General features: G+C 43.1%; 1 protein-coding gene across 5 annotated transcripts; it reads left to right on the top strand.

Annotated features, from left to right (window-relative positions):
* Nucleotides 1-7: 7 nt before the first annotated feature.
* MDH1B (malate dehydrogenase 1B) lies at nucleotides 8-24,737 on the top strand. 5 transcript variants are annotated; one of them, XM_081925043.1, is made up of 14 exons: nucleotides 8-169; nucleotides 4,111-4,223; nucleotides 5,019-5,153; nucleotides 6,855-6,997; nucleotides 9,117-9,619; nucleotides 11,861-12,002; nucleotides 13,317-13,480; nucleotides 13,798-13,937; nucleotides 14,783-14,834; nucleotides 16,124-16,180; nucleotides 18,366-18,431; nucleotides 19,044-19,094; nucleotides 22,316-22,396; nucleotides 24,043-24,737. In XM_081925043.1, the coding sequence occupies exons 1-14, from the start codon at nucleotides 148-150 to the stop codon at nucleotides 24,057-24,059; spliced, it is 1,686 nt and encodes a 561-aa protein (XP_081781169.1). In that variant the 5' UTR covers nucleotides 8-147; the 3' UTR covers nucleotides 24,060-24,737. The 5 variants fall into 5 exon arrangements, with proteins under 5 accessions (XP_081781169.1, XP_081781172.1, XP_081781171.1 ...); XM_081925042.1 differs by having other exon boundaries at nucleotides 9-169; nucleotides 22,307-22,396; XM_081925046.1 differs by lacking the exons at nucleotides 22,316-22,396; nucleotides 24,043-24,737 and adding an exon at nucleotides 21,695-21,810.
* The last annotated feature ends 290 nt before the right edge of the window (nucleotides 24,738-25,027 follow it).

Here is a 25,027-nt window from a genome sequence, read left to right as displayed (position 1 = left end):
GACAAAATGGCCTCTTCCGGCTCGGTCCGTGCGCGCGTGCCTGGTTGCCTGGCAACCGCCCCGCTCTCCTCCGGCCTAGCTCCCGAGGCGCCCGCGCGAAAACACACACCTGTTGTTGTTGTTGGGGGGGGGTTGGGGGGGGAAAGGATGGCCAAATTCGTGCTCGCAGGTGAGGCGGCTCCGCCATGGAGTCTCTCTCTCTCTCTCTCTCTCACACACACACACACAACGTCCTGCTCGGGTTTCGCAGGGCTGGGCTGGCTCGCGCCCCCTGAGCATGCACAGAGTGCTGCACTCCCGGCAGTCGCTCTGGGATGAGGAATGAGTTTGCCGGGCGCGTCGAAGCAGCTCCATCAGGCAGGAATAAATAAAGAGGAGGCAGCGTCCACGGCGCACCCCTCTGTTAGGATCAACCCAGTTAATATAGGATTGTGTTTTTCTTAGAACGATTTGTTTTTATTATTATGGTGTGTGTATGTGTAAAATAATAGGGGCAATTTGCCTTCCCTGGAAAGTAAGCAGGCAGCAAGTATTCATAAGCTTGCGAATATACCGGTATATACTGTATTCACTCCTTTGACTCCACAAGCTTGCTGCCTGCGTACTTTCCAGGGAAGGCAGATTGCCCCTATTATGCTAAGGCGGATGGAGATATTATATATATATATATATATATGCAGGTTTTGGTGTCCTCGGGTGTCTTCCCGTGTAAAAGTTGGGGTGTCTGGGCGACGTTTCGACGAGGTCTCACTCGTCATCTTCAGGCTGGTGCTTTCGGCTTCTTGTTACTGGAACAGAGCAGGATCTCAGTGTTTGAGTTCCTATAAATACTGTTGAGGGGGTGTGGTGTATAGCCTCCAATGTTCTGGGCAGAGAGGAAGTTCCCAGGCTAGTGTGCCTTTTCTTCTTTTGTTCCTTAATTACTTGAGGGATATCTTGAGTGATTTCTTGAGTGATATCCTGAGTACCACTTAGGTGGGTCATTAGGTGTGGATTAGTTGCTAAAGTCTTTGTGTCTTGACCTCTTGAACTTTGTGAAGAGTTTTTCTGAGAAGATGGCTGTACTGCACTTAGTTGTGCTCTGGCTTGGCTTCGTGTATAGGGGCGAGCTGTGGTTTTGTGGCCTGTGTCAGCCAGATCTGTGTAGGGATTGCAGGGGGGTGCAGCATCCAGAGGTGCCACCATGGTTTGGCTACTGGATGGTGTCTGTAATTTATCTGTGGAGAGGGTCTGGGTTTGGGTCTGGTGTGGTTGATTGGTGATGGCGTTCTGTGTGCCTCTGGATCTGGTGTCAGTTTTTGTGGGGAGGGCTAATTTCCAGATGTCTGGCAAGCGGGATGTGTCGTCACGCTTGTTCATGTTGTGAGGGTGTTTCTCTATCTCGATGGCTTCCATGATTATTCTCTTGTGGTGATGTTCCATGTTAAAGAGCAATTTGGAATCTGCAAAATTAATTTCGTGTCCTGTTTCTTTCATGTGTTGGAAAAGAGAGGAAGTTTTTTCTTCTTTTTTGACGGCATTCTTGTGTTCTGCGATACGTGCATTTATTCGTCTGTTTGTTTGTCCAATGTACGTGGCTGGGCAGACTTTGCAGGGTATTTCATAGACCCCTTGGTTTTCCAACTGGATTTTATCTTTGGGGTTTCTGAGGATATTGGCTATTTTTTGGTTGGTGCAAAAGGCTGTTTTGATATTGTGTTTATGGAGGATTTTGCTAATTTTATCTGTAGTGCCCTTGATATAAGGAAGGAGGGCCATGCCATTGTTTTCTTCTGTGTCTTGGTTTTTGGGGGGTGTTTCTTTTTGGATTAGCTTCGTAACCCTGTTTTGCTGGTATCCATTGGCAATTAACACATTTGAGAGATTCTGTAACTCAGTTGTCAAGTGGTCTTTGTCAGCCAGGCGTTTGGTTCTGGAGATGAGAGTCTTGGCTACGGAGTTTATTTGTGCAGGGTGGTGGTGTGATTGTGCATGTAAGTAGCGGTTGGTGTGTGTTTTTTTCCGGTAGATAGTGTGTCCTAGGGAGCCATCAGGTTTTTTGTAGATTAGGACGTCAAGGAAGGGAAGTTGGTTGTTGGCTTCTATTTCCATAGTGAATTGTATTTTGGGGTGTAGGCTGTTGAGATGTGTGAGGAAGCTATCCAGTTTTTCCTTCCCGTGTGGCCAAATTACAAAGGTGTCGTCAACATATCTGAGCCAAAGTTTGGGTTTGTGTTCTGACTTGTCTAAAGCATTGGTTTCAAAGTGTTCCATGTACAGGTTTGCGATGACCGGTGAGAGGGGTGATCCCATAGGTGCTCCTTCTATCTGTTTGTATCTTTGTCCATTGTGGATGAAGTACGTGTTGGTTAGGCAGTGGTTGGTCAGGTCCAAGATGTATTCGGGGGGATTGTATTTGTTTTGAATGGCTGTCAAGGCTTCATTAATGGGCACTTGTGTGAAGAGAGATACAAGGGGTCTATGAAATACCCTGCAAAGTCTGCCCAGCCACGTACATTGGACAAACAAACAGACGAATAAATGCACGTATCGCAGAACACAAGAATGCCGTCAAAAAAGAAGAAAAAACTTCCTCTCTTTTCCAACACATGAAAGAAACAGGACACGAAATTAATTTTGCAGATTCCAAATTGCTCTTTAACATGGAACATCACCACAAGAGAATAATCATGGAAGCCATCGAGATAGAGAAACACCCTCACAACATGAACAAGCGTGACGACACATCCCGCTTGCCAGACATCTGGAAATTAGCCCTCCCCACAAAAACTGACACCAGATCCAGAGGCACACAGAACGCCATCACCAATCAACCACACCAGACCCAAACCCAGACCCTCTCCACAGATAAATTACAGACACCATCCAGTAGCCAAACCATGGTGGCACCTCTGGATGCTGCACCCCCCTGCAATCCCTACACAGATCTGGCTGACACAGGCCACAAAACCACAGCTCGCCCCTATACACGAAGCCAAGCCAGAGCACAACTAAGTGCAGTACAGCCATCTTCTCAGAAAAACTCTTCACAAAGTTCAAGAGGTCAAGACACAAAGACTTTAGCAACTAATCCACACCTAATGACCCACCTAAGTGGTACTCAGGATATCACTCAAGAAATCACTCAAGATATCCCTCAAGTAATTAAGGAACAAAAGAAGAAAAGGCACACTAGCCTGGGAACTTCCTCTCTGCCCAGAACATTGGAGGCTATACACCACACCCCCTCAACAGTATTTATAGGAACTCAAACACTGAGATCCTGCTCTGTTCCAGTAACAAGAAGCCGAAAGCACCAGCCTGAAGATGACGAGTGAGACCTCGTCGAAACGTCGCCCAGACACCCCAACTTTTACACGGGAAGACACCCGAGGACACCAAAACCTGCATTCCTGTACCCGTGAAAATCTACGAAAGCATATATATATATATATATATATATATATCACCTTCTTTCTCTGGCAGGACCTCAAGGCAACTTACAGATAAAAATAAGAACAGCTAAAAACGTGGCAGGGGCCGGGAAACGACAACAAATAAGAAACAATTAAACCTTAACAGAATTAAAACTATAGTACGGTGATCGCCTTTCTGCCGTTAATGACACTGTGACTAATTTTCGTTTTGTACACCTCAGTCAGTTTCACTGGACGCTTCTGAGTGCCTGCTAATGTTTATTTCTTCATTCATTAGGATGGAGCAGGAGCCCCGTTGGATCCGTGAAGGGGACATAAAGCCACAAAGATCTGGCCCTATTTCTGTCTAGGCCAAGATCCCTTCCTTCCTGCTTGCGATTCCCTGCTCAGAGGCATACTGGTTGCCTCCAACAGTGGGAAGGAGAACATTGTGGCTAGCAGGCCCTGATCACCTAATCAGCCCTCGGCTAATTTGCCCAAGCCCCTTTTCATCTAAACCATTCTGGCCGTCACTACATCTTATGGCAGGAAATTCTAGGAGTTGACTCAGTAGAAACTTGCAGAGCGGGGTGCATGGAAATCGTGCTTGGGGAAGTAATGCACTGTTGCTCTGCCCCGGTTATCACCCCCCTTTGCAATAAGCGTTCGCTCCTTCATGAGCTTATGAATACTTACTTGCTTTCTTACTTTCCAGGGAAGGCCGATTGCCCCTATTATGCTAAGGCAGAACTCCTTGCTGATTATTTGCAGAAAAATCTGCCTCACTTCAGGATACACAAGATTACTCAGCATCCAGACAACTGGGAGGTAATATATATCCATGTGATTCACTAGTGCAGTAATGACACCTCGCAGGGCTGGTCCTGTCATTAGGGATAGTGAAACATAGTGATTATGTTTTCGTAAAAGATGTTAATTTATGGTTGGTGATGTTAGCCATCTTGACCTTTTTATCAGGGAAGGTGGGGTACAAATATTTTACATAAATATGTGATGTGGGCAAACCTGTAATGGCCTCGTATTTCTCTAGCACAATTATGCTCCCTAGATGGAAGTGTATAAATGGACAAGCACCGACTTATATGGGCACAGTGCCTCTGTTGACCCTTTTGGGGATATATTTCTATTTCTTTTGCCTTCTTTCTATTGAAAAATTATAGCCTGGGTGCTGAAGGAGGCTCTTGGTTGAAACGTTTGAAATCCTGCCCACTAGTGGATGCATCTGTATATTTGACTAGCATGCTGCTTTGCTAAAAAGTGTGTTGGCTAAAGCTTTCTTAAAATTTCCTGAAGCAGTACTGGTCCACATTGGTCCTTTCATACATTCAAGCAGACATCGGTCTGCATTTTTTCCCTCACTGCAGCTTCCAGTTCAATGCACTTGCTTGCAACTAATCCATAAATGCCTTATTAATGTATACATTCAAATTAGCATTAGATGCACAGGTACAGAATGTATGAGCCTGTTATAAAATATGAAGGGAAAGTGTTTGGGCGTATCATCTTGGGAAATTACTGTTTCAGTATTGCCTTGAAAGCTTTTTCTGGATTTAACACATTAACAATACATTTCATGTGTGCTTTTGGGGATTTTGCTTCTAGAAGTGGCTGCAGGAGATCTGTGAACAGAATGGATGGAAACATAAGCGCTCTCCAATTATTTGGAGGGAATTGTTGGACCGTGGAGGAAAGGGACTTCTTCTGGGAGGATTCAATGAATTCCTTGAACACGCCCAGGTCTGCTGCTTCTTCTTCTCTGCTTGTCTCTACGTTTAGTGAGTATTCAGTTGGCTAAATAATATCCCATCTCCCAACAAAATACTGCAATCAGAAGAATGCTTATGACAGAGATAGTAAATGCGAACTTATATTACTTTGTAACCACACTAGAATCGCACTCAAAGGCCCTAAGACCTTTTAATGGACTTCCAACTTCCTTCAGCCCTAAGCAGCATAGTCTGTGTTTAGGAATGGTGGGAGTTGTAGTCCAAGAACATCCAGGAACGGACACAAGTTCCCCATCCATGTCATAAGGAGCTTGGAAAACCTACCATAATTAGAGAGAAGTTTTGATTACTGAGGCCACTGGGAAAGGGCAACGAGGAATGAGTTTGGGCTTAATTTGATTATCAGGAAAGTATTCCTAAAGGTAGGGATTGCCTATGGCCTGGGTTATTTAAATCTAAAGACTGGCCATGGTAATGATAATGATACAGTGGTACCTCGAGTTAAGTACTTAATTTGTTCCGGAGGTCCATTCTTAACCTGAAACTGTTCTTAACCTGAAGCACCACTTTAGCTAATGGGGCCTCCTGCTGCTTCTGTGCCGCCGGAGCAAGATTTCTGTTCTCATCCTGAAACAAAGTTCTTAACCCGAGTTACTATTTCTGGGTTAGCGGAGTCTGAAACATGAAGCGTATGTAACCCGAAGTTTGCTGTATTCTGCTTTGATCAGAACCCACGTAGTATACAGTAATTTAGGAAGGATATCAACAAAGTGAAGCATGTCTATAGGGCACAATTGTGAGGAGCTTATATGGCAATAAATATCGAGATCAAGTCCTGCGAGGAAAGGTTGTAGGAATTGGCTGTGCTTAGCCTGAAAAAAAGATTACTGAGAAGCAAAATAGTAGCCATTTTCAAAAATGAGGTCCAGTGCCAAGGGCCTTCTGGCAGTTCCCTCGCTGTGAGAAGCCAAGTTACAGGGAACCAGGCAGAGGGCCTTCTTGGTAGTGGCACCCAGCCTGTGGAACTCCCTCCCACCAGATGTCAAAGAAAAAAACAACTTCCAGACTTTTAGAAGACATCTGAAGGCAGCCCTGTTTAGGGAAGCTTTTAATGTTTGATGGACTATTGTATTTTAATATTTTGTTGGAAGCCACCCAGAGTGGCTGGGGAAATCCAGCCAGATGGGCGGGGTATAAATTAATAATAATAATAATAATAATAATAATAATTAATAATAAATATTTGAAGGACTGTCACCCTAATGATAGATCACATTTGTTTTTTTGTTTTTGTTGCTCCAGAGGGTAGGAACCAAACCAAATAACCCGAAAAGTATTTAGACTAAACATTAGAAAGAACTTCCTAATGGGACAAGCTGTTTGATAGTAGAGGCTGGATGGTTGCTGTAGTACTGTAGTGGGTTACTTGCTTCAGGAGAGGTTTGGACTAGATTCCTTTAGAGGATCTTTCCAGCACCAATGATTTGATAATGATAGTAAATTATTATTTCTCTTCTACCAACATGCTTGGAGCATCCATCACAGATGGAACTTAATAAAGGATTTCCCTATTCTGTCCCTTCATTCCTCCCCCCTCCCCCAAACACACACTTTTTTAAAAAAAAGGTTTTGTTCTTCAGATTTTTTATTAAATGGTGATAATGTCTGTGCCATATTTGGATGCCTGCTGATGACTCTTTTTAATCTTCAGCAATACTATAACATCACATCCGACATGATGACTGAACAGATGCTCTTAATAGCCAAGGAGAACTTGCAGACTCACATAGTGATTGACCAAGAGGAGGAAGAACTTAAAGGCCTTATCAATCCATTACACATTTGGATAAACAGGTGGGAAAGATGAAAATAAACTGCATAGGGAATCTCAAAAACTTAAGTCTGATCCTTTTCTTTTTAAACAATGCAGCTGTCAGGGAACCTGGAAAATTAGCAGAATCCGGAACCTGTACATGACTGAACACAATCTATGCTTGTAACACAAAGATCCACATTTGTATATATGAGCACTTACAGCACAGACCATAATTCCCATTTTTAATTTTCCAACTGCAGTGCCTTGCATTTCATCAAAGATCTCAACATTTCATCAAAGATCCCTTACCTTTCCCGCCCCGACCTGGCCATGGTGATCCATGCGATGGTCACCTCCAGGTTTGACTACTGTATTTCGCTCTACGTGGGGCTGCCCTTGAAGTTGTCTCAGAAACTCCAGCGGGTGCAGAATGCTGCAGCGAGACTCCTCACGGGGTCCCTGCCATGGGAGCATATTCACCCAGTGCTTTACCAGTTGCACTGGCTCCCGATGGAGTATCGGCTCAGGTTTAAGGTGCTGGTTTTTACCTTTAAAGCCCTTTATGGCTTAGGGCCCTCGTACTTATGGGACTGCCTCTCCTTGTATGCCCCACAGAAGACCTTAAGGTCCATGAATAATCATAGTATAGAGGTCCCGGGCCCTAAGGAAGTTAGATTACCCTCCACCCAGGGCCAGCACCTTCTCAGTGACTGCTCTGACCTGGTGGAATGCTCTGTCCCATGAGACCAGGACCCTGCAGGATTTAACTTCCTTCCGCAGGGCCTGTAAGACAGAACTATTCCTCCTGGCTTTCAGTTTGCTCCTGCCAACCTAGCAGTTCGAAAGCACATCAAGTGCAAGTTGACAAATAGGTACCGCTCCGGCAGGAAGTTGAACAGCGTTTCCGTGTGCTGCTCTGGTTCACCAGAAGCGGCTTAGTCATGCTGGCCACATCACCCAGAAGCTGTACGCCGGCTCCCTCGACCAGAAAAGCGAGATGAGCTTCGCAACCCCAGAGTCAGCCACGACTGGACTGGACCTAATGGTCAGGGGTCCCTTTACCTTTACCTTTAGCCACCAAGCTGTTCCTCAGAGCTTCCTTGACAGTGAACTGTCTGATGCTTCCACTTTTATCCATTCTGACTCCTTATGCCCACCCCCTCAACTTCCTTAATCTCTACTTTCTTTCTGGTTTTAGTTTTGACTTACTGGAAAGCAGTCCTATAGGGTACAGCCGATCCCCCCTTCCACCCGCAGAGTGGGAGATCCTTGGGAGACAAAGAAGGCCTCCCTTCATGAGCTTTCCTGCTGTGGGAGCGGAAATCTCAGCTAATGCAGTAACAGCAAAAGGGGTGTGTGCAGACCAGAGGAGGCTTGGGGTCCCCTGGATCCAAAGACATTCTGTCCCCGCCCCCCCCCCCGAACTGAGGTTGAGAAAAGTGCACCAGCCCAGGATCTGGAATACTGATTTTCCCACCGTGAAAGGAAAGTTTTTTATGTTGCACACTGCCTTGCTGTATTTTCTATGAATGCGCGATTGTTAAATATTTACATAAAGAAGCAAACAGCAAGCGACAGAAAGGAGAGAGGAGAGAAAATGGCAGAGCCACAGTCCTACTTGCCCCACACTTGGCTTGCACAAGTCCAGCAGGCCTTTAGATCTGGCTGTTCAGCAGCCACAACTCCTCCCTCCCTTGACCTAGTCTGTTAATATTATTAAGCAGCTTTTCCTGCATTCTCACTGCAGAATTGCTATGGAATGACTGTTTTGGGGGGGATAAATCTCAGTAGTCTATCAGCCTATGTGATTGTTAAGTCTTCAGTGTTAAGTTGTTGTTGTTTTAATAAAAAAGTAAAATAAGTAGGTTATAGTTTAGAAAAATCAAACAGTTATGCAGTTAAATTAATGTAGTCTTTAACCACATAGCTTTAAAATAACTCAGCTTCAATACCTGCTGTTAGAAGAGAATGTCACTAGATTTCATGGCAAGGTATCCTTGTTCATTTCTTCTAATACAAGCACTAAGAGTTGATTACTGAGGACCATGAAAACCTGTGGAATAAAAATATTTTTTTTGGGGGGGGAGGGAATATCTCTCCTCTGCATAAAACCAGTGTTTGTTTATTCACTGCTAACTACTTTTCTGATCTTAACAGAGCATCAGCTAGTATCTGCTATCATCTGATCCCTTTGTTAATCAACGGGGAAATATTTGGAATGGAAACTGAGATCAGCCTCCACTTGCTTGACAGGAAGGGCTGCGAAGAACTTCTTGAAACTATCGTTATGGAGACTGAGGACTTGGCATCTCCTGTCCTTCGTGGCATCACTTGGTACACTGAACTGGACGACCAGACTTTTCTCGAAGCGGAAGTCATCATTTTGCTTGATGACATCCTCCAAGAGGCAATCCCGTCTCTTGAAGACTGCATCCAGCAAGTCACCAATCAATGTGAAATATATGGTCCTCTGATAGAGAAGAATGCCAGAAGTAATGTCAGGGTTGTTGTGATGGGGAAAACCTTTGTCAACCTGAAGGCGTTGATGCTTATTACACATGCTCCATCCATCAACCCTCAGAATATCGTCACTGTATCCCTGCTCTTGGAAAATGAAGCCAAGGCCATGCTGGCAAGAAAAATGGGAATGCACCCAGCAGGTGTGTAACAAATGATTGCAGATTGACTAATGTTTATTTAGTTACAGTGGTGCCCCGCAAGACGAATGCCTCGCAAGACGGAAAACCCGCTAGACGAAAGGGTTTTCAGTTTTGGAGGTGCTTCGCAAAACAAATTTCCTATGGGCTTGCTTCGCATGACGAAAATGTCTTGCGAGTTCCTGCGGGTTTTTTTTCCTCCCCCCCCCCTTTTTCCCAAGCCGCTAAGCTGCTTAACAGCTGATCCGCTAAGCCGCTTAACAGCTGATCCGCTAAGCCACTTAACAGCTGATCCGCTAAGCCGCTTAACAGCTGATCCGCTAAGCCCGCTAAGCCGCTAATAGTGCTAATCCGCTAAGCTGCTAATGGGCTTGCTTTACAAGACGAAAAAAACCGCAAGACGAAGAGACTTGCGGAACGGATTCTTTTCGTCTTGTGAGGCACCACTGTATTTTGGATTGTTATATTGTCTTGCCTCAGGGCAAATCATGTTAAGCAAATGAAAAAATAAAAATAACATAGAAGCACACACCCATACTAAAACCCATAAAAATAACCAAGGTTTAAAATATTCTAGACCATGGGTAGGCAAGCTAAGGCCCGAGGGCCGGATCAGGCCCAATCGCCTTATAAATCTGGCCCGTGGACAGTCTGGGGATCAGCGTGTTTTTACATGGGTAGAATGTGTCCTTTTGTTTAAAATGCACCTCTGGATTATTTGTGGGGCATAGGAATTCATTCTTTCTTTCTTTTTTCGTTCTACCCGGACACTGAAGTCCAGCACCGAGGGCCTTCTGGCGGTTCCCTCACTGCGAGAAGCCAAGTTACAGGGAACCATGCAGAGGGCCTTCTCGGTAGTGGCACCTTCCCTGTGGAACACCCTCCCATCAGATGTCAAAGAGAACAACAACTACCAGGCTTTTAGAAGACATCTGAAGGCAGCCCTGTTTAGGGAAGCTTTTAATGTTTGATGTATTTTAATATTCTTTTGGAAGCCACCCAGAGTGGCTGAGGAAGCCCAGCCAGATGGGCGGGGTATAAATAATAAATTATTATTATTATTATTATTATTAAAAATATAGTCTGGCCCCCCACAAGGTCTGAGGGACAGGAAGCGCCTGCTGAAAAAGCTTGCCGACCCCTGTTCTAGACCATACAGTCCGAAGTCACTACTGAAATGGGAGGACTTGAACTTTCTCTGAAGGAAGCTCAGACTCTGATGCACTTTTAGGGAAAAGGCAATTCTCCAGTGTGACACTGCCTCTGAGAATGTATCTCTGCAAACCCTTTGCATGCATGCGGGCTAGCCAATAGGCTGGCAGATCATAACATTGGTCCATGCTAGAAGATTTCTCAGTTTGATTCAACATAATCAAAGCTAGGGTGCAGTGGGAAAGGGGAACAACACAAGGAGGAATTTGACGTAGCGCTGTGTCAATCATTCCATCAACACAAGCTTTTCAGCTTGCCAGATGGAACAATCCCCACCCAGTGTGGTGTAGTGGTTAAGAGTGGTGGGCTCGTAATCTGGTGAACTGGGTTCGATTCCCCGCTCCTCTACATGCAGCTGCTGGGTGACCTTGGGCTAGTCACATTTCTCTGAAGTCTCTTAGCCCCACTCACCTCACAGAGTTTTGTGGGGGAGGAAGGGAAAGGAGATTGTTAGCCACTTTGAGACTCCTTCGGGTAGTGATAAAGCGGGATATCAAATCCAAACTCTGCCTGTTGTGCGCCGTTCTGAGGTTCTCTTGACCCTCCCTAGAGCTAGTGGATTTCCTTCACTAGTGGAACAAATCTAATTGAATCTTGCCCATTATTTACAGACTCTCTAAAAGGTCTGCAGTTCTACTGTGGTGAACCTCACCAGGCCTTAGTTAAGGACCTTAGGCAGTTTCTTGCCTCATGGGACACAGCAGAAGACATGTCTTTTGAAAGTACTCCTTGGTAACATGAGTTAACTGTGCCATGTGAACGGTTACCATGATCAGTGGCTTCCAAAAGCAATGGCTATGTTGAGCCTCTGGATTAGAGCCAATGTGCTTGAGGGAGCAACACCAGGGAATGACTTTTGCCTTCATGGCCTGCTTCATGTGGGCTTCACAGAGACATCTGACTGACCACTGTGGAAAACAGGATGCTGAACTACATGCATCCTGCAGAACCTTTGTTCTGTTCCAGTGGGGTTTTTCCCCTTCCATTCTTACCAGTTATACTTATGCATCTTTCGATTGTTGTCTTCAACAGGAATAAAAAATCTCGTAGTCTGGGGTAATATCAGTGGGAACAGCTTCATCGATCTGAGTAAAACACAGCTCTATAGATATGACAGCGCCATCTGGGGCCCACCAAGCTTTTCCCGTGATTTGATGGATGTCCTGTTTGATCGGTAATTTTTTGTGATATTTTTGATTTTTTAAAAAACTGGCTTTTATGCCATCCCTCCGAAGAGTCTGAAGTGGTGTTTGCACCTTACACATTGGCCCAAGACCTTTGCCTCTTTCAAAGTCTCTTGCATTTTACAACCCCAAAGTCTACTCTTCAGTGCTTTGGGGCATTGTGATGGTGTTTGAAAAATCTTAAACAAAAAACTGAGAGCATCCAACTCAAAGGCTTGAAAAATGAAAAAAGTATTCATGTGCTAAGAAGCAGAAGCATTGTTCTTTTCAGGACTCAGTTCTCAGGACAAAACCCCCAAATTGAGCCCGGAAAGGCACAAGAATGCCAGTGCTTCCGTTTACCAAATGCAGCTTCCAAGTGAAAAGCAAAGGAAGTGTGAAAAAGAATATTCTAAATTAAGCTTCTCTCCTGATCTTTACTTCCGCCAACAGAGAGAGCTCTGCTCCAAATCAAAGCTTCTCTAATGCACTTTTGAACCTCTATGGAGTGTTACATAAGGAGCAGCATGATTATTACTTAAAATCTGATTTGGTGCTTTAAAGTTATTAAGGTCAAAGTATTTAATTAAGAACTAAATGGTCTAGTTGTGGCAAGGATCATAAGCAGCAATAGCTCAAGTGCTGTGTTAGAGTCATACCATGTAAGGATCTGAAACACATTTTCCCACCCAAAATACTGTAGTATTATTACCATTATTCATTAAATTCATTAAATGCTGGTTTCTAGATTTTGCCCTGAAGTACGTCTATATTTGAGAGCTCCTGTTTTGTTTTTGTTTTTGAGTGCTCTTCATCAGAGTTTCCGTCCCACGGCTCCCCTGTTGCAACCTGCAGGCTCCCCTGTCACCTTCAAACCTGCCAATAAGTTGGACGATGAAGCAGCCACACCTTCTCCAACCTTTTGCCCCTTTTGTCAGCCATCTTCTTCCCCGGCAGCCCTGCTGCTTCCTGCAAGCAGGGGAACAGATAATAAAACTTGAAGGGAAACAGAGGGGAGAGGAGGTGGCTGTCTCATTTCCCAGTTCAGCAGCAGATTATAGACAAAGGAGGAATCTCGACTTGACAGTCCTTGCACGGAATGCCTGTAGGTGAAAAGGCACAAAGTTCAGGGCACGTTTGCCCTGGTACTCCCATACCACTCCAAACCTTGCTGAAGAGATATGACAATGTGTGAGGCTTTGGGGGGTCTGAGACTTGAGCTTCTTGATGAGGAGCTGCATACTTAAAAAAGGTTTGGAACATAGTCTCTTCCTGTAGTTTTCTTTATTTGTATTTAAGGAACGCTCTGCTTTCTCATTTTACAGTGAATGGATACGAGCAGAGTTTCTGACTGCAATGAGTTCGTTGAGTTCCTGGGAAATTCATTGCGTAGGCATAGCGCCAGCACATGCCATTTTTACTGTGCTGAGGTACTGGTACCTGGACTCCCCTCCAGGAGAACTGGTCTCCCTGGGAGTACTCAGTGAAGGTAAATGTTGCTCTTCAGTCAAATAATTGTCAAATGCTTCTCTGTCGCAGTGCTCCATTTCCACCAGAGGCCATGTGGAAGGGCTTGTGTTTTTCTATCCGAATTAAAATCTTTGCCTACGATACAGCCAAAGTGTAAAAAAAGTCCCATTGATTTCAGTAGCAGAATTTCATGCCCGCTTAAATCTTTCCACTGAAATCAGTGTGGCAGAATATTGGGATATGGTCCATGTAATTCACAGTTTTAATGGCAAATATATGGGTGTGTTGTTATCTGTGAATAAAATACACTTTGGAGGGACTGTTTCTGTTCCTTAGGTCAGTTTGGGATTCCTGAGGGAATTGTCTACTCGATGCCTGCAACTTTCCAGAATGGCAGCTGGAAGGTCTCTACAGATCTACAAATTAGTGAGAAAAACCAAGAAAGTCTTCAGAATCTAACCTATGATCTGATTCGGGTAACCTCATGCTGCTTTCATGTCCTGTACTATTGTTTTCATAATTCTTCCTTCTAGTTATGGACGCATTCCAAACAAGAGACTCCCTTCATGTTAGATTTACTCCACATATGGTGGGTGGTCTGATTTCCATTTGGATTCAGCATCTAAATTGATCCTTAGAGGGCAGCACTGGCTACTGCAAACAATAAGTTGTTATTAGTTTAAAGAGTGCAGTTAAGGCAAATTTCATTAGCACTGAAAGACTGCCTAGTACTTCCTAGATTGTACCCATTTATTTGGCCAGTTCGTGATTGTTTTGCAGACAGGAAACAAACAAAAACTCCTGTATCTGTATAATGGGGCAAATGAGAAGCAGTAACTCACAGCTCTTCCCCTAAAATGTTCCTTGATTCTCCAAGCTCCGAAATAAATATTAAGGTCATGGATTTGCCCATGAGTGAAATCTGAGTTGTCCGTCATGCGTATACGATTTGCACAAATACAAAAGGCACAAACATAACCCATAAATAAACCCTGACCCATCACTTTCAGCAGAAATTGTTAAGTGTATTTAGGATCAAAGCTTTGGGGAAGTAATTAAGATCACCCTGAGGTCTTAGTATTATTCTTTCATCAGTTATTGTATTGTGTCTGTGTACGCTCCCCCCCGCCCGCCCAGTATTCGACTTTCAGATTACTTAGATGAAAGATGCTACCTTAAAACACCACTCTAATTTTTTGGGGGGCAGCACTGATTATCTTAGTGGCTCAAACTGGTAGTATTGGCAAATAAATGCCAACTGAAAATGCACTTTATTTGGGTAATAATTGTTGTGTAATAAATTTCTTGTTTCCCTACGCAGGAAAAGCAAGTTGCATTAGGTGAAGTAACAGAATTGTATCCAGAGAGAAAAGGTAAAAATCAGCAGGATGCGAGTGCTTTCTATTAATAGATAAAACACAGTGAATATGAAGACCAGATTTAAAATCAGATGTTCTCAGTGAGATTTTTAAACTGAACATGCCTCTTACTAGACCTTTGGAATCCCCAGTTATTTCAGCGATGATCATACAATCTGAGTTGCATTTCTAATTCTGCAAGTTATAATGTCAAAAAAAAGATATGAGACTGTTTCATCTTAAGAAATAGAGAATTGTCTGGGCCAGGAGCCAAAGAAACTAGGCTGAGGAGTCCAAGGAGATTTGACTGACTTTTCCCTCAAAGATCAGCCAATCCACCCACATCACGTGACAAACTTCTTTTGAAACTGAGGCAGGTTTCAAAAATAGTTTGTGAAATGAGCTGGAGGCTAGCTGCTTGAAGACCAAAACAAAAACCCAGACCTAGCACAAGATCCTTGCAAATGCAGCCCCTTGGATCCCTTTGATTGGCATTCTTGAGCACTCTGTGGATTTTTCGAAGGACTATATAGCACCGGATCCAAAATGCTAGGTGCACTGAAGGGGCTGCATGTTATATAGGTCCGATTTATGTTTACGTAGAAGTGAATCCTACTGAGTTCAACAAGGCTTACGCGCAGGAAAGGGACGCGGGTGGCGCTGTGGGTAAAACCTCAGCGCCTAGGACTTGCTGATCGTATGGTCGGCGGTTCAAATCCCCGCGGCGGGGTGAGCTCCCGTCGTTCGGTCCCAGCTCCTGCCCACCTAGCAGTTTGAAAGCACGTCAAAGTGCAAGTAGATAAATAGGTACCACTTTATAGCGGGAAGGTAAACGGCGTTTCCGTGTGCTGGGCTGGTGCCGGCTCGCCAGAGCAGCTTCGTCACGCTGGCCACGTGACCCAGAAGTGTCTCCAGACAGCGCTGGCCCCCAGCCTCTTAAGTGAGATGGGCGCACAACCCTAGAGTCGGACACGACTGGTCTGTACGGGCAGGGGTACCTTTACTTTCACTTTTACTCGCAGGAAAGAAGGCATAGGATTGCAGCCTTAAAGTTCAAACGACGACGAATAACTTATAGCACCTGATTAAACTCCTGTTAGTTCTCAACTGAAGCCTCTCTTCTGGATTTTATATATCACCTTACTTTTATTTATTTTTTGCTGTAGGCTGCTTTTTCAACTAAAGCTTTTGACCTCAAAAACCAGCCACAACAACCCAGTTTGTTATTAACATTTTCCTTTAGCTTGGCGAAGTGCATTTCGTTGATACAGTTAATGTCATTACGTGGATATTGTTTCTTACAGTCAGCCCTGTGCCACATTCAGCAGAAGAAGAGGAAAGCATCCAAGCTGAGGAGGAAGGTAACTCAACAAAATATTTTAAATATATTATTTTATTGAGGGGAAATTGAGGGCACATTTGTTTACCTAGGTTTTGGACAGGTAAAGATATTTTTATGTTTAAAGCAGCGATGGTTTTGAGAATGCTTCTAATTATTGGAGACTCTGCTTTTCAGTCATTTATATAGGTTTTTATGTGGTAGCTGCATATTTTTGTTTTTAACTGTTGTTATACACTGTCCTGAGCTCAATTTAAAGGAGGAGCAGTATAAAAATACAATTATTAAAAAAAAAATAGAAAAGCATTCCCATCCCCTTCACTTATTATGCAGGATAAAAATATATAAGATACCAGCTATGTACTCTGGTTTTAAGGAGATGGTGATGTCATATTATTGAACTTTCTTTATGCACCTCAGAAGATGATAGAAATTATTATTATTATTATTATTATTATTATTATTATTATTATTTTATTTTATTTTATTTTATTACTTATACCCCACACATCTGGCAGGGCCTCCCCAGCCACTCTGGGCGGCTACCAACAGGAGATTAAAAACACAATCAAACATCAAACATTAAAAAACTTCCTAAAACAGGGCTGCCTTCAGATGTCTTCTAAACATCAGATAGTTGTTTATTCCTTTGACATATGATGGGAGGGCATTCCACAGGGCGGAAGAAAAACAGTTTTATGATAAATACATGAATAATGGGGCAGTTAGTGACTGCTTCCTCACCCCTGCAATAACTGACAAATTTTGAGGTTTCTGTAGACTATTGCAAATTTGCAAGTCAATATGCAGAAAATGCAACATTTTTTTTAAAAGTGTACAGACTGACTACCTTTCCAGATGAGCTCAGAGAGTATTTTTATATCCATTAGCACAGAGGAGGGAGGGAGAAATACGTAAATGCAGTAAACATTTGCTTTATTTAAGAATGGGCGACTTCTTGAGCACCATAATTTTTGCAGAGTGGCAATGCATTTTATAAAACTGGAATGCTTGTGGCGAAACTTGCACCGTAGCTGTCAGAAATGCACAGTGAGCAGAATGCCATTTGACTGCTGCCTGCAGAAGTGACTAGAAAACATAGATTTACCTTGCCTTTTATTTGCAGAATCATTGTCCAGCTCTCCAGATGATGGCCCAAGCTTAGATATCATGAGGTTTTGGGGAGGGGGGGATTTACATTTGGTTATCTTCAGAATCGTTCAATCTTTTGCTTGCCTTCTGAAATCTGCCATTGAGTTTTGAGAATTTTTTTTGGTAAACGCAAATTAAGGACCTATTCCGTGACCCACGGTCCCGTGACCCAGTTGCTCCCTATGTAATGAAAAACCAGACGAGACAGCAAGATATACATTTTGACTTGTTTTTGACAGGTTTTTGAGAAACTCGTGCTGGGTCTTAGTAATCACATTAGCCTGCATGTGTAGAAAAAAGACATGAAATGGAAGAGGCAGGTTAATTCCAGGTTGTGCTAGTTAATTCCAGGTTGAGTTGGGCAAATAAACAGGCTGTTTCCCGGTGAATGTGTCACTGCATCATACAGGCAGCTAAAGAATATAGCAGGTTTTTGTACCACCCGAAAAAAGTGGTATTTCATTATTGATAGTTAAGGCAGAGCAATTGTCACTGCCTGTGTTGCCCTACTCATCACCTAGGTGAATAGGTGACTAAAATAAATAATACCCTTAACAATCATTACAGTTTTGCTAACAGATAGACAGACGATGGGTAGGCAAACTAAGGCCCGGGGGCCGGATCCAGCCCAGTTGCCTTCTAAATCAGCATGTTTTTACATGAGTAGAATGTGTTCTTTTATTTAAAGTGCATCTCTGGGTTATTTGTGGGGCCTGCCTTGTGATTTTACATGAGTAGAATGTGTGTTTTTATTTAAAGCGCATCTCTGAGTTATTTGTGGGGCACAGGAAGTTGTTCATCTCTAAAAAATATAGTCCGGCCCCCCACAAGGTCTGAGGGACAGTGGACCGGCCCCCTGCTGAAAAAGTTTGCTGACCAATGAGATAGATAGATGTAATGGGTCTGGGAAAACTTCAGAGAGGATGAATTCCAGCCCTGCCTGCTTCACAGAGATAAGGGGAAAATAGCATACACAGTAGCACTGCAGAGGCTGTGCCACTGCTTTTCTCATTGAAAAAGCTCTCAGGTCTGTTCTTTAATCCGGTTTCTTTTAGGACTTGGACTTTCACCCAGTAGCCAAGGAATTGCCTCTGAAAAAGGTGGCGAAACTCCTGCTGAAGGTAAATCTTAAACCGTGTGCTTGTGTTTAGGACTGAGCTAAAACAGCCTCCCCAAACTATACCCTTTTTCAATGGTGAAGCTGGAGGGCAGGCGAAGAGACATCAAATTTTCTAGGAAAGGGGGGTGAAATTCTTCAATGCTTTTCCCTCAGAAAATTCTCTCCTTCAGAGAGGATGAGCTCCAGCTGTTATGTACTGAGTTGAATAGGATTCAGAATGCAGCAGTCTGTTTGGTCCTAGAACAATAGGATCCAGAATGCAGCAGTCTGATTGGTCCACAGGAGCCACCCAGTCCAGCTCAGGTAGAAGTGAATCCGCAACCTGATTGGCCTACAGGAGAATCCTGGAATTAGCCAACCACGTGGGGCCCATTGTGTCAATAATGTATATAAGGCAGACATTCTGGGGGAACTTCCATTCCTCCTCACAACTATGAGCTGAATAAAGACCATGAAATCCACTCTCGACTATTAGTATGTTTCACCAGCCCTGCTTGCTTCACAGAGACAAGAGGGAAATAGCGCACACGGTAGCACTGATGGCTGTTTCTGTGCCACTGCTATCCTCATTGCCAAAGCTCACAGGTCTGTTCTTTAATCCGGTTTCTTTTAGGACTTGGACCATCACCCAGCGGCCAAGGAATCACCGAAGAAACTTCTGAAGGTAAAATCTTAAACTGCAAGTATGTGCGTGTGTGTTTAGGACTGAGCTAAAATAGCCTTCCCAAACTACGCCATTTGTCAGTGGTGAAACTGAAGGAAAGAGAAGAGTCATCAAATTTTCTCAGAGAGGGAGGTGAAATTCTTCAACACTTTTCCCTCAGACAATTCTCTCCTTTCAAATTTTGACTCAGTGATGAATTCAGTGCTTCTGTCCTTATACACTGATGAAGGAAGCAGTGGGCTAAGAGAGAAAGGCCTCTACCTTCAATGACGCTGTAATAATTTTCAACAAGATCAAAACTGGTCCATAGTTTCATCCAGAATTAACGTGGCAAAATTGGAGAGACCATTTTGCCATATTTATCCCGTGGGAGGACTGCAATTCTCCAATAGTTTGGGAAGAGATTGGGTAAGGGAAGTTTTCCAAAACTGGCTAAGAAAAGCTATTTTCTGGATACTTCTAGCCCAGCCCTAATTTCTTCTCCTCCGAAGTTTTTAAAAAATCTCACAACAACAACAACAACCCAAATCTGTCCAGGCATACTTCAAGCCAGGGCAGAAAATGGGCAGATGAAAAGAAGCAACTTTCCCTTTACCACGAATTGTTTTTTGTCTGAAAATCACTCCCCTCAAGGTGCTTCTACCTTTGATTCCTCAAGTCACTATTTGATTTGCAGTTATCAAATGACAAGCATGTGTGTGTAAAACTAGAGAAGAGAGAGATAATTTTACTCAGGGAATTTGAAGCTGAAAAGCTGGCAACCTTAGTCTCTTGCGTGTCCTTGCTTGTTGTTGTTGTTGTTTAGTCGTGTCCGACTCTTCGTGACCCCATGGACCAGAGAACGCCAGGCACCTCTGTCCTCCACTGCCTCCCGCAGTTTGGTCAAACTCACGCTGGTAACCTCGAAAACAGGTGTCCTTGCTTAATTACCAGCAATGCTACTCCCAAAGCCTTTCTTTAAAAAAAAAAAATTAATTTTATATACCACTGAATGTAAAAATAGGCTTTCAATTACAAAGATAAAAACCAATTACACAAACATTAGAATATAAGCATCCACAATTAAGATACACAATTAAAGATTGTTAGCTGCAAGTCTGTTTTGTGCCATTGGCTGCTATCTTTTCCTAGCAGCACCAGTTTTGGAATTCAGGTTGGGCTGTTTTGCAAGACAGCATCAGGGCAACTTTTAGAAGTCAGCACTGAAGCACTAATATGTTCGCACAAGCCTTTGTGTGTGCACTTTCTCCTCCCTAAAGAGTTTCTGGATCCTGCCCATTGGCCACGGTTGTGTGTAGGCATGGGGTTGCGGCAGAGAGAGAAGATGGTGGCTTAAAGCCTTTCGATTGTAGTGTAGTCAATCTGGGATTTGTATTCATGTTTCCTGCATCCCAAGCACAACACCCTCTCCATCAAAGCAGACCGACATTTTCTCCCTTTTCATTCTGAAGCACTTCGTTCTGATTAGCCTCTCTTTTTTTTAAGAGCAGATACAAACAGCTTTCCTTTTTTTAAAAAAAATGCTTTATCGGTTTTAAAACTGTAGAACAGAAATGATCAATAAAGGTTAAAGACAAATTAAAAATAATCACTCATTCCTTAATTGATACTTGATTTGTACATCAATTTGTAATTACATTTAACATGACCTCTGATCTTCCCATTATGTTCCTTAATTGGATTCCTTGAATACGCACTTAATTGTATTTTCTCCATGTTGTTTAACTTACTTTACATTTTATAATGTTATCCTAGTTACACACAGAAACTCAATTGAAACCTGCCAACAGATTAATATTTTGACAATGTTCTTTTACATAAACTCTGTATATGACCCACACTCTGGTAAATTTTTCATCTGTAATGTCTTGTTTCCTTGCTGATAGCCTGGCTAGTTCAGCGTATTCTCTTTAATTTATTTTGCCAGTCAGATTGGAATGGGATAGCCTCTCCCTTCCAACCTTTGTGATTAAAATTCTGGCAGCAACTCTAGCATACATAAAGACTCTCCTGAACTTTTTTGGAATTTCGTTACCCATAATTCCTAGCAGGAAGGCTTCAGATTTTTAGGGAAAGAACATTTAAACATTTTCTTAAGTTCGTTGTAAATCATTTCCCAAAACTGTCTGATCTTTTTACAGTTCCACCACATGTGGATCCATGTACCTTCAGCATCTCTGCATTTGCAGCAAATGTTTGTCCTAGATCTAAACATTTTAGCCAATTTAACAGGTGTTAAATGCCACCTGTAAGGCATTTTAATACAGTTTTCCTTTAGATCGTAGCATGCCTTCCCTCCAGAGTCTCTCCCAACATTCCATGTGGATGTTGTAACCATGGTTCCTGGCCCATTGCACCATTACGGATTTGACTTCTTCCTCCTTGACCTCCCAGTCAAGGAGTAACCTATACATTTTAGAGAGTGGTTGGCATTTATTTTGAATCTCATCTTTGAGTCTTGAAGGTTCTGTGGAGAAACCGGTTTATTTGTCTTTTTGGAAGGTCTCGTTCAATTGAAACTATTGCATCCAATCTATCAAATGGTGCCTTTCCCCCCAAAAATTTTAAGGTTTTAACTTACGGTCTTTTTCTTCCAGCAGAACTTTCTAGGTTTCGCAGATACGATTCACTTTCTTCTTTTTAACCGAAAATGCTTCTGTCGGGGACAACCACCACGGCGTTTTAGGTTCTAATAAAGTCCCATATTTAGACCACACTTTGTGTAATGATCTCTTGATTATGTGCTTTAGGAAGCCTTTATGTACCTTGGCCTTCTCATAAGCTAGATAAGCATGCCAACCGTATCTATTGTCGAACCCTTCCAGGTCTAGCAGGTCAGTATTATTCAGTGTCTTCCATTCTTGTATCCAGGAAAGGCATTCTAATGAGCATCAATGGTACAGCCCAAATGGCGATCCTCCATGCTTTTCTTAAGGGAGGTTGAGGGCCATAGTCCCTGGTGGGACATCTCTTTTGCATGAAGATGGCTGCAGGTTCAGTCCCTCACATCTTTAGTTAGGTCTGGGAGAGAGTTTGGAGTCCATCAGTGCAGAAGATGCTGAACTAGATGGACAAATTGTCTGACTCAGTATAAAGCCCCTTTCTGTGTTCCTAGCTTCTTGTGAAAAGAAGGTCAAAATATGCTAACAGATTATAAAAGAAGAATGTTTGAAATGTGTGAAATGTCAAACTAACAATTCTTTCTGCATCAGTGGCTGAAGGTTCCCCTAGTGAGGCAAAGAATCCTGAAGAAGAAAACATCGAAGAACCCACCGGCAAAAATGCAGAAGATCCTGTAGATGGTAGGCCCAAGCTGCTTAAAAATAAATAAAAAAATTACCCCTTCAGATGATAAAGCAACAGTATCGTTTTAGCAAGTACACAGGGGTAAGCTCCAACTATTTGTAAACCTTATATTTGAATTGTGAAACCAGGTATTTCTTCCAGTTGGGACTCTTTAACTCAAAAAAAGTAATGTAAAAAACCATTCTATTTGTTGGTAGTAGGCTTCATTTTTAAAACTGTTGTGGTATTTGTTAACGCATGGCATCTTCTCAAATCTGCTTTACTTTCTGGCTTCTATTAACAACAGCAGAATTGCTTTCACAGTACAGTCATACCTCAGGTTGAGCGTTTTCGGGTTGCACTCCACAGCGATCCGGAAGTAACGGAACGCGTTACACGTGCGCAGAAGCAGCGCCTCGTGTTGTGTACTTTTCTGGGTTTGTATGGACTCCCGGAACGAATTAAGTTCGTATCCAGAGGGCCCACTGTAATGAACTCTTTCAACTCTCGCAGTTTGAGTCCCTGCCTCGGCTTCCTTCTGTCAGCATCGCCCTTGAGCCAGTGCCAGTAACTGGACTCATCCACTTCAGCCCCGACTGGGCTAGGCGAGCTGGGTAGCACTTCCAGAGACCACCTTCTGGACAGGAACAGGTCAAAGTGCTGTGGACTCACAGCTTAGAGTTGTGAGCACCGGATTCACTTCCACAAGAAGACAGTCGTTGCACAGCAGAGTATAGCAGAGTCTAGCAGAGTATATAAACGACTTGAAGACCAGCTCTGTAGAATATCTTCTTTATTCTGTCTACAACTATAATACAACTATATACAGAGCTTAATGAGGTCTAAGCATAAATGAATGCTAAACTGCACTGAGTGTCTGCAGCTGCTCTTAGCAGCAACCTTATCTCTACACACAATCTCCAACACTCAGTCTCTCTCTCTCCAAACACTGACTGACTCACTCACTCAGTGCTGGAGTAGAATAAGTAGAGAAGCAGAACACGTCTCCTTCTCTCTGGAGAATCAGCAGACTCCTCAGGAGATTCTTGGATATGGGAGGGGTGAAATCTCCTCACCTTCATCCCTCAATACCAGAGGCATCCCTTCATTTTTAACAATAGAGACTTTTCTGAGTTTGGAGGCCTCTTGAGCCCCTTCCCAACTTTCTCTAACAACCAAGTTTGCCATAAGCACACCACTATTGGCTCTGGTGAGGACACTAAGTGTGCAAAGAAGACTTGCCTCTCCAGATGCTTGAGAATACGTGGTGGGAAGCTATGATGAGCTGCAGCTCCCAGGCACATGTCACCTCTGTATTTGGAGGTAAAAGTCTCCTTTGCGCACTTCCCTCACTGCATACAGTACAGAAATCACAGCGTATTGTTACATAAGTAGCCTTTTGTCTATGGCTACATGAGTGCCCCGAGTACTGATACATTGGTGGCCTTTGAGAAATGTGACTGTGGGTTTTCCATTTCTCTTAACTATCGCAGTGACTAAAATGTCTTTAAAAAAAAAAAGCAAATACAGCAATCCATATAAAAACCGTAAACATATTGGATAACCACTTAATTAGGCAGTCTCCACGACTGTCCTATTTGGAAAAGCAAAAACAGAAAGAAACTAAAATGCTTCCTTCTATTTGTTTATTTTTATTCTGCAGCTCCTGATTTGTCTTAAGCAGATGCCAACTTGAACAATCGAGAATTAAGTTCAGAATTCACTGCTGCTTAATTCAGCTGCCTCAGAGAAAATCCCTGGATGCAGTAGCTTCTGTTGCTCAGCGGGAAAATGTTAATTCTTCTTTCTGAATGTAATGAATTAAGTAACTGCGTAAAAACTTAAGCGTGTTTGTCTTCCGTGTGCATACTAAACAAGCATGGCACATTTTTGTTGGAGTATTTGGATCAAACCAGTTTAGCTCCATTTAAATGCAGCAATATCATCTCGAAGATCATTTTGTGGGCTGAAAAAAAATGCATTAAGAATTCAAAACACTCATATTCAAATTTGTAGTGGATGATGTTCAAATCCATAGCGAAATTTGGATGATAGACACTTCTCCCCTCTTACTACACTTGATGCAGGAGCAAGATGAACCCTTTGGAGCAGCCTGAAATCTGTTTTGCACGCTCAACCATCTAATCGACTCAAGGCTTCCCAGCACCCTCTACATTCCAGCTTTAAAGACTGCTGGTTCTGGGGCTTTTCCTTCACAGCCAGCTTTCCTCCCTTACCCCCTTGTTGCGTTTTTCTCAACAACCAGCCTCAAGAAGATGTAGCTCTGGAGAAATGAAAAAACTTGCTTGCCAATTTGCGACATTTTAGTGCATTCTAATAAAGATGAAATCTTAATAAGGCTTTGAGATTTATTTCCATTGGAACAACCCAGGTACACTGCTGTTTTTGAAATAAGGAAGTGTTTCGGATAGGTTATAAGCCAAAGAAAGTGCAGATCGGCAGGTAACTCTTTATGGAATGGCGCTTTCTTGGGGGATCATTTGAGGGGTGGGGTGGGCATCCAAGAAGGTGCAAAAACACTGAACTTGGCTGTATAGGTTCCACATAAACTAAAGCACAGGGGGTTTGTAAGAATGAAAAATGCAGCGGGCAAGCATTGAAAACAACTATGATTTGGGATTCTGCAT

Source organism: Podarcis melisellensis (assembly GCF_964234715.1).
Source record: "Podarcis melisellensis genome assembly, chromosome: 1".
Taxonomy (NCBI): domain Eukaryota; kingdom Metazoa; phylum Chordata; class Lepidosauria; order Squamata; family Lacertidae; genus Podarcis; species Podarcis melisellensis.
This window is presented reverse-complemented; position numbering and strand designations above follow the sequence as displayed.